This window comes from Strix uralensis, chromosome 6 (assembly GCF_047716275.1).
Source record: "Strix uralensis isolate ZFMK-TIS-50842 chromosome 6, bStrUra1, whole genome shotgun sequence".
Taxonomy (NCBI): domain Eukaryota; kingdom Metazoa; phylum Chordata; class Aves; order Strigiformes; family Strigidae; genus Strix; species Strix uralensis.
Window position 1 is genome coordinate 23279271 of NC_133977.1, and position 14020 is coordinate 23293290.

The 14020-nt window shown below is 37.2% G+C and overlaps 1 protein-coding gene across 8 annotated transcripts in view; it reads right to left on the bottom strand.

Annotated features, from left to right (window-relative positions):
- The window catches only part of UBR3 (ubiquitin protein ligase E3 component n-recognin 3), a 116138-nt gene that overhangs the window by 17645 nt on the left and 84473 nt on the right, over positions 1-14020 (bottom strand). For all 8 annotated transcript variants that reach the window (XR_012629489.1, XM_074873253.1, XM_074873251.1 and 5 more), the window contains 2 exons: positions 8591-8696; positions 1278-1378 (listed from right to left, as the gene is read on the bottom strand). Coding sequence is in view for 7 of the 8 variants with exons in the window: in XM_074873253.1 (XP_074729354.1) it covers positions 1278-1378; positions 8591-8696 (207 nt within the window). In the remaining variant the exon portion in view is untranslated. The remainder of the gene's footprint in view (positions 1-1277; positions 1379-8590; positions 8697-14020) is intronic.

The following is a 14020-nucleotide window of genomic DNA, read 5'->3' on the forward strand; positions in this document are numbered from 1 at the left end:
CTCCACAGGATGCCTTACTAGCAATTGAATGTTGCCTTTCCTAGGATAAGGTATACTTTCATAAATGATGTTTTTCAATGCTTGAATATAAACTACAAAAAGACCACAGTTTGGATTCACCACTCCCTTCCCTGTATTTCAGAAGACATTAGCTTTTGTTTACTGCTTTTATGAAGTTCTTGCAATAAAAGTTAAGTTAAACTGTAGTAAAAAAAGAAGAAGAGATGTAGTTTTGACAATAGGCTTCCTATTCAAAAATACTTTATTCTCCTGGTATTTTCATATTCTAATATTTTATTGGACATATTTAATCCGCAAACATATACACTGAATCAAAAAACCACAACCCACAATGTTAGCAGATACAGAGAGAGTCACATGAGCTGAATCTGAACATTCAATAGTGAGGACTGAACAAGGGAAAGGGAAAACAGAGTTCCTACTGTACTTCACAAGTTAGGTGTATGCATCAAGAGCAGAACAGTCCCTGTATTTAACTATCCACAAGTTACCAAAACTCAAGATTGTCACACAGACCCCAACGCAGATACTCTGTTCGCTGTCAGTGAAGCAGTAAAAAGATACTTGTTTGTTCTCAGTTTAAAATAAAAGCATAGCTATAAATAATCAAGCCAGAGACCAGAGGGTCTGAACTACCCCATCTGCTCAAACATACACTCTCTATTAGCAAGATGGAACAGGTTCAGCTGTTCCTTTATACAAACAAAGACATGTAGGTTTTAAAACAGTTTTGATTTTAGTAATGAAAAATCTAGTTCTTAAATACCTATTTAATATTTATTCCAAATTATACTATATGATGTCTCCACTGAAGTTTCTGCACTACAGCAATTACCATCTTCTTACATGACCTCCTATTACGTAAGACTGCTGCAATTTAAACTCTGAAATTCAAACTAAATTACAATCTTCCACCCTTAGGCTCAGTTCAACTTGAAGTATTGAGCTGCCCCTCTAAGCAAAGAGATGAAGGTCAAACAAAGGACTCCTTTCCTTCAGTAAAAGTACTTAATAGGTTTTGCTCAGCTCTTGTATCTTTACTGAATAGGCTGACTGATAAGGTGAGAAGACAGGGGACACAGATAAGCCTGTCAACCCACAAAAAAAACTTCTGTTCAATGCCACCTTCTGTAGATAAGTCAGAAACATTATTTTAGAATACACAGTAGACCAGCTATGATTTACCATCCTGGAAATCACCATGAATGCAGCCTTATATACATAATCATCTAAATATACATATTTTTGTAACATACCTTTGTGCAATGGTTGAGGCATGGTTAAAATCTGTATAAGCAAAAGGGATGAGACATCTCTGTAAAGCACAGGAACTTCTGGCAGCTCTTCACTTACCAGCCTGGAAAGAAAACCCAAAGAAAATCACTTCTGATACTCTAAAACCATTTCTCATTTCTGTATTTTATTTTGCATTTTATTTTAAATAGTATTATATTTGATATCAAGCTTGCAGAAGCTGAACCCGACAATTTGCTAACAGATCTGGATTTTAAAATCATTTAATGTTTAATGGATTGTAATAACTCATGAGGAAGTTACCATTTGGGTACCCGATTCTTAAAGTATTTTATAACTTTCCAAAACTGCCTGAACTAGTTATTTCTATGAAAAGACTCAAGGAACATTCGGTATTTCCCTTTTAGAATTTATGTTCTAAAATAAGAAGATATACTGCATAGTAACATGCTGGCATTTCACAAGTATACATATATCCATGCTGTAACAACAATGAATCCTCAAATTACATTCATGTCACAGGCATTGCTCCTATGGGAAAACACTGAGACCTTAGAAAAAGTATTGTTTTCCTTTATGTAAGGAAATGAAGACTCAAGCAGCCACCACAGGTGGGATTATGCAATCTTACACACAGTTTTTATTAAAAACCCCATATGGCTAGAAGGACAGAAAATAAACACATAAAGAGATACTGCAAACTTTTGAACTATTCAGATTCACTGAATGACATAACATTACCTTGTAGTCTTATACTTAAAAGCAGAAAATGTTTGCAGGTACAAGGTAGTATTTTTCTAGCTTTGTGTAGCCATATCCAACAGTACTCGAACCAACAATATTCTGTCGGTTCAACAGCTGAGTCAAAATTGTGAAAAATCAAAATCGTGAAAAAAAAAAAATCATTCTCCTTTCTCTCTTTAATTGATACAGAGTGCAAAGCAGATCTCAAGCAGGAGAGGCTGGTACAATGTGATATGCATCCTCCATCATCACTTTTCCCCTTCAGCAACATGCACAGAAGAAAGTGCTGCTTGGGTTCTTATTCCCATTCCCAAACACTGGTGGTGCTAGCTGGTCGGCTGTTGAATGCCAATGGAGTAACTGAGGAGGAGATGTTTGCTCGAGGTATTTATCTGTATTACTACTACAGGAGCTATATCGTGAGGCCCTACTATAACTGACCCTGAATCTCCCACGGAAAAGAAAGTCTTCAACAGCTTCTTACAAACGGATGCAAATGTGGCAAAGGAAGGCATCACATGCTACTGAGTTCCTTGCAATTGCCCTGAGATTAAAATGCTGCCCTTCCGGAAGGGCATTTTCTTTCCATCACTCCTTAGGCCTTTTCATCTTTTTTAACTCCTCTTTTGTAATTCTTCTCACTGGTCAGAAACTGCAGGAAAAGAAATTCTCCCTTTCCTGGTAGGAGCTTCCCTTACTTAGGGCAGCTATAGCCCTCTAAGCCATGTGGCACTTCACTGGGCCTGCCATAAAAACCACCTGAGAATGTCAGGAAATCAAAATCCATCTACCTCCTAGAGTTTCAAGGTTAGCATCATGCTTTGTTCCAGCAGTCTTAACTGCGCTGCAGGTAAACCACAACTGATGAAGTGCTAGATAGTTGTATTGAAAATATACATATATGCTTATTAAGATCTACCCACAAAAGCACAGCCTCACTCTCCTCCTTTTGGTTGTTCTGCAAGACATTGTGGACTGTAGAGCTTTCCAGTGAGGCTTTCTAACCCCTGCAGCATAGAGGGTTTCTATACAAACAGAATCAGATTGAGGAAAGAAACTTACAGACAAGACATTTAAGTCCTCTTCTGTCCCAGCTCTGCCCTTTCAGAGCACAACTGGTGAACTGTTGTTGGATCCAATTACTGTGTCTCTTTCAAGAGCACCAAACTCTTCCTCTGACCCAACTCAGCTGGCACTGGCTACTCCATTAGCTTAGTTAAAGCCTCTCTTTATGGAGGCAACAAAACCCCTTGGTGCCATCTATCACACACAGCTGACAAACTGAGCTCTTGCAGACCAGGTACTGGAAAAGGTTGGCAACGGGCGGTGCGATGTGGATGCGTGCACAAGATCCTTAGTGCCTTCTAAAAGCTTTGGGGATCCAACCAGTTCATCATCTCTGAGGCACATAAACATGATGCTGCTTTTGGAAGGAGCCCCCTATATAGCTATTGATTTCATGAAAATTCAGACTTCTCTCTACAAAAGGCACTGCTAGAAGTCATCTGTGATACAAATTCTAACATGCAAAAGCAGTCATATAAGAGGAGGATTAAAAGAACACTTTTGGTCCTACTAAGTGTGTTATCCAACTACATATTTTCTAACTATTCTCCTTCCCCTCTCTCCTAGCTCAGTAAGGCATGTTACTCTGAAGCAATAATTTTAACAAATGGTTAAAGTTTCTGGTCATTTTTTGCACCACTCTCAATTGTGAGAATGAGCACAAATGGATTGGCTGATCAGTCACATAAATGAAGCCACAGAAAACATGGTCTAACTGGTCCTTCTGAATTAATGAACCCAAACAGCTACAGAATAAACACTATCCATAAAGCCGTCTGCTATGATCAATCATTTCAGAAAATGATTGTTTTAAAACACTGAAACATACATAAATATATAGGTATTTCTATATGGCAGCATCCTAAACAAAAACCAAATATTCTAAAAATCAGTATATTGAATTCTAAAGACGACAAAGGGGACAAAAATTGGTATCACACTACCAAGTCTCATTTTCAAAATTATACAGGCAATGAAGATGCTAATCTGACTAAGTGTCTCAATTGTACTTTTACCTGTGGTTAGTTCTATTTGATGATCTATGACACTGAGTTTTAAAATAACCCTCATTATGTAATGATTTAAAGCTACGGACATCTCTTAAAATTACTTCTCACCTTGAATTTTTAATTTACACATAAATTCGGGAAAAAAAATATTGGTAATAACATTAAGACAAAAAAAAAGATCAACTACCTCTGGTCACATTTAGTTGAACACCTCTTTCTGACAGGGATATCAACATCAATATCATTTAACAGTGATGTAACAGTTCAGTCAAATATCAGTTCTGACAAAATTAGGAAGTATTCTTACATATACAGAATACTGTGCTTGGCTGGCAACATGACAAATAAATGAACCCGTTTTCACATGCAGGACCAACTGAATTCTTTGTCTAATTTATGCATTTCATGTGAACTGGAGAAGTAAAGCTATATTAAATGTCAGGGTTTTAGATAAGCTGCTTCCGTTTACGTCAAGTACTGCAGCATATGAAGCACTTAAAAACTGCTCTGTCATTTGTTAAGAGCCTAAGCAACTTCTCCATTATGACACTGAAGCTGAATTTATAAAATGTGTTTAGAAATGTGTTTTATGGAAATTGCTCATCCTGTTAATCCTCAATGCATATGTGAAAGCTTGATAAATCTCACTTTACAAAAAAATTGTGCCTCAAGAAGCACCAAATAAAATAAGAGCAAGTACAATTTCAGATGGGACCAAAGTAATATAAAATGATTGAAATGTATTATAGTTGTATACTGTATCCATTTAAAAAAAAAAAGGGGGGGGGGGGGGAAGTGGAAATAAACTGCATGGTGCAATATAAACACGTACCAAAATGAAAAAATGTATTGCTCGACTTTCACTATGGAACTGACCTCTCCTCCAGACCAAGGTAATTGGGCTGCACCTCTCTCTGTGCCAATACCAGAGCTGTCCATCAGCTGACAGCTAAGCAACTCTGCCTCTGTATTCTGCATCCTCCTCCTGACAGAGGTTATACAGGAATCACTTCTTTGGCAATGGATACAGAGGAACAGAAAATTCTGTTCTACTCCGAAACGAGCAGCATTTGCTTAAGGCCTTTCCTTACATATAGGCTCTCTTTCCCCTCCTCTCAGCTAGAGACACTTAAAATGTTTGTTTGGTGCTAACTCCACCTGATTATAAAGCTCGAAATTCTAATAAATAAAGTGGAAGTTTTGAGCCTCGCACCTCTTCAAGTTGTCAGATACAGAAAACCTGAGACACAGGAATATGGATACAGCTAAACAAAGGCTTAATCAACTAGGGCAAATTTATATTCTCTTCAGTATTTGCAGGATGAGAAATACAGCCCACAAATCCCAGCCTGCAGAAAGGTCAGAGTAATACAGAGCTTCTGATGTTCATGATAAGAAAGTAGAATTCTACTATTTATTCTGGCTACACTCTAGGATATAATCACAATTTCATATTTGCTCTTCATTGCGTCACAGCAGATTTTACAGCAGATCAGTTTTTCTCATTATACAACACAGGCTTTCACTAACGGTATTAACATTAGGCATCTCCCATTCTCTCTTTCACCACTGTGCCCCCAGCACCCCCTTGTCACCTGTTCCCAAACTTATTCAAATTAACCTTTTCAAAAGCATGGATTAGTTCATTGACTTTGTTCATGATGCAGCCTGCTCAAGTTACATCAGCACAGCTGAAGATGATGGTACAAAGGAAGGAAGAAACAGCCAAGAGCAAGTACTCCTGAAGCTGGCATTACGTCAAAACCTCCGTATCATAACACGTGTCCTGAGACACTGGTGTTTCAGGCCGGATTTGTGTGTTTACTGAATAGATCACGTAAATCCTGTTGCAGCATGTGTATGTATATACCACCTCTTGCACAAACTTTAACTAAACCCCATTGTCCCATCAGCCTATTCTCTGTCTACCTTGGACTATCTTCATAAAAACTGTTTTATTTTTCCCATTTCACAACAGTTTCTGTGATGGAGATGTGACTTAAGAGGTTCCCACTCGCAGCTGCTCATTCCCATCCTTGTGCTGCAGTTTGTTGCCCCAGTATGACACTATAAACAATCACTGAAGCGATCTTGCTTAGAACAAACCAACAGCAAAAAACTGTAGTAAAAATAACCCAGTATATTTCAGCATTTCTGTTTATCAGGCAGTTCCCCCCCCTGCAATTGCTTCTACTGCAAAGATCCTTCATGCTTTACCGAATCATTCTTTGCCGACACATTTTGTCTGTCAAGAGATACAAAAATTTCAGCCTTTGTAGAGATTTAGATTAAAAAAAACTGTATATCCTTTTATTTCAGGTTTGCTGTTCCTGAAACTCTGGCTATTTGGACTAGTCCATTATATTCACATCTGGGTTTAACAATTACTGCCTCCAGCTGCTCCTTCTCTGCCCCCTGCCAGAAGCTATTATTCCCCACTTACACCACAATAATTGTTTATTTGATCACCACTGAAACCAGATCTGTCCCCAGTAGAACAATTTGCTTGACTTCTGCAGTGGTATTTCTCCACCACCCTCTTAATCTCCTTCAGTTTACAGCAGCGTAACACCTTCTAACTGCTCTGAGCATTCCTTCCTGTGCCTGAAAAAATTTGCTATTCTGGATTTCTCAAAAGGCTGTGTGACTCTAAGAAAGTGTGCAATTATATCATATACACCAATCATAGAAATGCCATCTTCCAGTGAAACTACTACTCCAAATTTCTAATATATAGTTACGGATATTCATCTTATACTCTAATTTATGCATTAAAAAACATGCCCCAAGTTGCCTCCTCTGCAGCTTTCTGGGGCCTGCAGACAGGTAGGAAAAAACATTCCAAGGAGTGAGCAAAAAAATTCCAGCTTGATTGCATATGTGCATTTCAGCAGTAAACTGTATCATGGCAAAATAGATGATTTCTCAGTTACAGCTTCCTAAACCAGTTATGACTTAGTGCCAAACCAACATCAGCAAGTCTACCAAGAAATCTTGAGAACCAGTGCAGAAAACGAGAGAACTGCTCAAATGCATTCCCAATCCGCAACACCTCCTGCAAAGCAGGTCGTTATGGTCTACAGTACTGTTCCTTTCTAGGTGATTCAAAATACTGCCTCACGAAATCTAACTTGCAGCAATCTAACGTTGATATGACCAATGCATGGTGAATTCCATCAAGCCTGTAAGGGCAAAAACAAGTTGCCTGTGCAGAAACAGCAACCCGTCTGTTAACAGCTGCTGCCAAAGCCACCGAGCTCTTCAAATATCAAAATGAGAAGTGCATGATCAGACCCACAGCCATTCTGACTGTCAAGAGCTTATCAACATGATCTTAATTTTGCCTGGTATAACTCAGTCAACCATAGACCAAATTTATTAATACTGCTCCACTGCTCAATCTAGGCCAGGGCAGAATCACACAAAAACATACTCTCAAAGAGATTTGAATGCACGCTGAATAACATAGCTTTTCAGGTTATAAAACTTTTGATGCTTTGTTCTGCTAATGGTTTATAAAAACTAATCTGTTAATCTGGTCTAATTCCTGCAATAACCTAATGTTGACTGCAAAAGAAGACCCGGGTCCAAGAGGACACACAGTAAAATCTCAAACTAGAAGCAAGCACAAACTTTTTAATAATTTTTCCTAATTTGCAGATTAGGATTGGGGCATCCCTATCCTAGATAAATTTTTGAAATCCCATGATGCTTTCTACGTCAGGCTCCTTGAAACACACTGACAAATACACAGCTGAATAGGCACTAAAAAAGCAGTCTTTCCAACATTACTGCAAGCTATGAAGAAGATGTAGCTATGAAGATGATGCTCAAGGTACAAGACAAAATAAACCATATGTTTTCCTCTTATGAGAAAAATTAATCATCTGGTTTTAGGCAAGAAACCCTTTCTTCCCACCATCAGGGTAGAATCTGAAAAGTGAAGGGTCTTAAATTGAGAGATGAGTCCTTGCAGAACACAGATACATGGCTCCATTTATTATATTTTTAATCCTTGTACAGCTGTATATGTAAGGCTAATGTTTTAAAAGCAAACTCAGTTAAATAATTTGTTTAAAATAACAAGCATTATGAAAATTTTTAGCTTCAACTAATGTTATTTCTGTAACAGTTATTAGTCATTGCTCAACTTTCAATAAACGATTTATGAACTTCATCTTGATGTAAATTTTGTCTAGCATCCGTACCAAGAACAACAGTGCACCTCCCCACTTACCCAATACTATTAAATTTGCATGTGCTTAAGCTTGGAAGTGGTGCATTTAAGCTTCAACTCAAAACTGGAATGTGTCAGATTTTATGTAAAAGAAATTTGCAAATTTATTTTTACAAATACATACATACAATTTTTAGATGTTAAGTTCATCAGCCTACCTCACAGAGAATTTAAATTAACACAGAGTTACCCCAAGGCCCTCTGCAAGGATGTTCCTTTCATAAGGTAAAACTGATACTTGGTAAATTAAAATACTTGCTCTGAATTTTTATCCTGCATTGGCTGGGTTAGTTTTCTCCAGGGATTGTATGCAGAGTCTATACTGTAGAGGCGCATGTGCATGGCCAGCACGTGGAACAGCTGATCTGAAAGGTGAAGAAGATAGATTGCTGATTATTATGTACAATAATACAAAGTATTTTACATTAAGTTGTCATCATTTATTTTACAAGATTCTAAAAAATCTGTCATCTCATTCCAAATAAGCTGGTACCCTAACAAGCATCTTTTTGTTATTATTTTTTAAAAAAGATTTTGAAGTAAGATTTCAATAGAAGAACATATGCATTTATTACAATTTTTTTTTTCTGTCCTGAAATTCTGAAAGCGAAAAAGGCTGTTTAGAAACCTTCAACCAGATCTGTTGTTTTAGTGCTTGTAAAAGAGCAGCTCCACATACTTAATTACAGGTCATTTTAAAAATCCTGTTTCATATGCTGTTATGTTGCTAAGGTTGCATGGTCCCTTCACTTCCCTCTCCAGCTTATACCAGAAGCTGTGATTTCCTAAACATCTCTTCTAAAAGAGACTGATAAACTTTTAACACACAGCTTTTATTCCTCTCTCTCACAGTTAAGCTCTGTGCACAACATATTTCAAATTAACCTAAAATTGCCAGAATTTCTGGCCCACAGCAGCTCTTCATCCTTAAAAGGTTATTACTCTTTCTGCCTTCATAAGGTTATTTTGTAGGTAATTTTTGGAATAGAAGAAACCCCAAATTTCTGACCACACCACAATGACACTGAAGTAGCAAGGGTCTTTATAATGACATAGATTTGCCTATATAACCTGCAGGGAGTTTGCTGATATTCATCAATTCAAAACCTTCTGTACAGCCACTGTGTCAAAAACAGCATTCACAAAAAACTTCTAGAACCTTTTGAACAAAGGATGCTTAGTTTATTATTCATGCACGTTATTGCAGTATCATATATTAAAATGCAGTTTTCATTTCTCTATGAATCATATGATCAACACAAATAGAGATAGCATCTAAGCATTTCTCCCCTTAAGCAAGCCAAGAAGGCAGACAGCATCTATGTTGACAGCATTTTCGAGAGGTATGTACAATAAGAATCTCAGACTTCACTAATTTTTCTATGTTTATAATAGTTACAGTTTGGGAAAAATGAATCTTTTTTATCTTCAGAGGTATGTATTAAAATCATTTTTTTAAAATACTATTTCCCACGATTTTGCTCACTTTTTTCCTCCTGTCACACGCTATCTTGCTATTTGCTGCCACGTTTGCTTCTCCTGTTCAATTTTCTGGGGTCCTGCTTCCTTCCTCCCTTTCATTTTAACTTTTTCCATTAGTATCTTGCCATCATCTTTCCCCCCACCCCTCTTTTATTCTTTCAGTTGATCCCTTTGCCTCCTACTCTCTTAATCTCTCTCCCTTCTCTTCACAACCCACTTGCTAAACCTACACTCACTCACAGGTCCCTTTTTTAAGCAGAAATAGCAGCTATTAATTTATTTTCCATAAATAGACAATTACTCAGAGGTACGCAATGGCCAAAAGAGTCTCATGATGAAGTCAGCTGACTGCCAGAGCCTGAGGGCTGTAATTAGCTCCCGGGGTTTGTAAAATAATTGGAGATGTAGATGGCATTGAAATTGATTGCTGTCACCTGCTTTCTGAATAAAAACAGTCAATGAGGACAAAATAAGTCATCTTTTCTTCTGCCAAGAGATTCTAGCAAAATATTGCTCTGCTGACAAACTTCAAAGCCCTGAAAATATACCGATATTTCATCAAAATAATAATAAAAAGCCCTCACAGTATAGTTTTATTTGGTATGAAACCCATGAAGGTATCCGAGCCTTCCCTCTTGCCTCTCTGCTACTAAAAGGAATGCCATTGTTTTCTAAACTGCTTCTTGCCTCAAACAGAAATGGGCAACTATGCAGTAAAAAAAAAATGCTTACCATAATTAATTAACCCTTTGTTCCTTTAATAGCTATTTTCCTGAGCTTTTACTGATATGAAATTAAGCAGGCAAGCATCAAAGGCTAGCACTGGAGAATTTATTTGTAATCTCCAAATGTGTAAGATTTACGGAATCAAGATATATTCTAACACCGACTGAATCTGAACAGAAAAATTCAGTTTAGCAGTCCCGTAACACAATAGTTTTTGTTTGTGATTAGGGCAGTTATTGCTCCTTTGCAAGAAAATGTGTTTAGCATGTAAAAGTAAAGGTAGGAAGCAGGTAGTAAGATATGGTTACAATGACCTTTTATTATTTTTTATGAATTGACTTAAAAATATTAAGCTATTCCCAAGTCAACGCAGCACAGCCATGCTTGTTTCCAGACCCGGGTTAAGCAAGGAACAACACTGCCCCCCCCAATGGGAACGCTGCAGCAGAAGGGGCCCGATGGTTGCCACCTGCCAAGGCAGTAAAATCGCATTCTGATTTGTCCATTGCTTCTGCAGTTGCATTTCTGGTATTTCTAACAATTAGCAAAAACTAAGCACTAGACAGAGGAAGATACAAAGGTTTATTTCTTCACAAACATTTTTCTGTTTTACATCACAGTGGCTCCAATTGCTTTACCTCAAATTTGCTATGATTATGGGCTACTGGAGAAAGCCAAGGAAAACACCAGAACACTGAAAACTAGAACTGGGAACTACTTTGTGCACAAAGTGCCTGGTGTTCCACCAGTCTTACTGCTCCACCTTGAGGGATTGGCAGAAATATACCTTGGGCCAAACGAATACCAGAGGTTTTTTTTCCCCTGTGTATTCATGTGAATACATCATTCTGAAATGTAAACATAAAAATACAGAATAGCCTCCCATTTTCTTATACCCTACTTAGAAGCTTTAAAATACACTTTCAAAAAAAATTTTAATCAAGTATCAGCAAAACATTAACATGACAATGACACTCAAAAAACAACTTTGCCTAGTCTCGTGAAGAACGGAAAAGGTGGCCATAACCCCACCAGGCATCCCAAACCCCTCCACCATTCACAGGGTGTTTTATGACCAATTTTCTCTAGGACAGCCCACCTTTTTAAGTGGGAATGACAGAATCTAAGTGTAGCTCAGAGTCTCCAAAATAACATTCTTAACAAAATTTGGTAGAAGAATATTAATTTTAGAAAGCACAGCAGCAATAAAATTAGATAATTGTAATTATGAAGTCACAACAAAATAAGAATTACGGATTTATTGATAACAAATCATGAGAGGTAAACAGTGAAAAGAATTTCAATATGGTCCTCCTCTCCTAATAATTTCATAATATTTGAAACAAGCTGCATCCAGTTGAATTGAATAAATAGAAAAATCACAAAATTTGAATGCACAATGTAACTTATTGCTGCAAGTCATCAGGTGCTTGTCAGGATTCCAAGATTTAGACATTTAAGTGGGCAAGATTATTACTGGCTTTAAAACATGTTCATATGACTCAAATATTACCTACATTGAAGCAGCACTGTCTTAATTCTCCCAACTTATTTAGATGGTCTTTGTTTTCACAGAATACATATAAAGCTTATATAATACACTTAATAGAATCATCTAGATTAGCAGTTAGACATTAGCTTTAACTTTGATTCATGTTAGCCTTCCTAATTCCATTTCTAAAAATTACAAAAATAAATCTATTGTTTCATACACTGCTGCTCTGGGTACATTCTCTTCAACTCCTCCTACACCAGCTCTACTTCTCAGGCTTATCCTGTTGTGAGAGAGGAACAATAAACTCAATTGGAATTGGTACTTTCAAAAGAGCAGCTCAAAGGATAAGACCCTGTCTTTGCACTGGGACTGAAGCTATTAGAGGAAGTGTTTTAATGCTGCTCCTCTCATAAAAACCCCAAAGATAATGGGTATTTTGTCTACATATCCACACTGTCTGCATTAGCACCTGCAGTTGCACTCTTTACTACTTCTAGTATTAAAGCACACTGATTTTACAGATGTTGACAAAGCTCTTCAAAATATTCTGCTATGCCAAAGTGCATAAAGCAGGAGTCTATAAAGGTGATTTCAGAGCTCTTTTCAGGTCTGGCATAGTATGCATAGCACAAGACTAAATTCAGAGAAATTAACAAGGATTTGATAGATGAATAACAGAACTTACAAAAATGCAGTGCTGAACTGACACAAATAATTCAGAAAGTTACATGCAGGTGTTATTTTTGGTCTCACTAGTAATCTTGGTTTGGTCTTTGCCAAAGTGATCTCAAATTTCTACATGAGTTTTGCTGCCTTTTTTTTCTTCTTTCTCTTTTCTGGTCTCTTGACTGTAAAGTAAACTCTCAAATTACCAAAGCTGAAATCAGAAGATTTTTTCTGTTATTAATTCCATGTCCACAATGTATAGAAATGTGCTGTAATAATGATGACAAAGAAAATTATGGGATTCACTGGCTTTATTTTGCTTGCAAAAGTCTAGATTATGTGTTTATTCCCTAGTCACTCTCATATTTATGTTTTAGGAAGACATAAACAACACATACTGCTGTCATGAAAATCTCTACTTTGCTCTTTTAATCCAGTCTTCTTTCATTCTGTAAATTAGTATTCATATTTACAATGTCAAAAGATCACAAAACAGTGACACAGTAGTTCACCACAAGTGGAATTGAAAACATCCTTGCCTCAACTACTCTGTGAAGATCTTACCAGACTTAGAGACGTTATGCCCTTCTTTTCCCAAAGTTTCCTGGGACTATCAAGAAGAATGTAGATTATAACAAAAAAACCTTGATAGAACCAGATGGGACTTGATTGTTAATACGGAGATTGAGGAATTTTTTTCTCCTTGTAGAGATTGATATAGTCCATGTAGCAACAGCAGCTGCAAAGACCTGCTGACAGCATCTCCCCATTCATCACTGATCCAGTAGATTGGAATCAGTGAAAAAAAAAAACCCATGAAGGTCAGGAAAAGCCTATTAAGGCATTAAGATGTGAATAGTCTTTACAAAATCTTAAGCCTTAATTGCTGATGAAGCAGCTAATTATCCTCAATAACAAACTTGCTAGTGTACGACATCAACTTTAGCACTAGAGTTCTAACAGTATCTATCTTTGTCTCTCCCATGTTAGGTATGAATGGCATACCTAGGTTTTTAGGAAATAGTTAGGATCATCCGTTGGTGAGAAAAACTGTTTTTTCAAAGTTAGCATGAGTGGATAGGTACCAAAGACCTGCAGATTGCCAGCTTCTAACTAAAAAACAAAACAAAACACCACAAAACCAAACCAAAAAGCCCAAACCAACCAACCACAGAAGCCCAGTGTACCAAGGCAAAAAGCATTCCTGGAAACTACTTTTTTTATTTTCAGTGGCTGCACAGAGCTGGATAGGATTCTTTGCAATCATATTCACATTACTAGATTACAGGAAGGAGACAGTTGCAACTGAGCAATTCATAA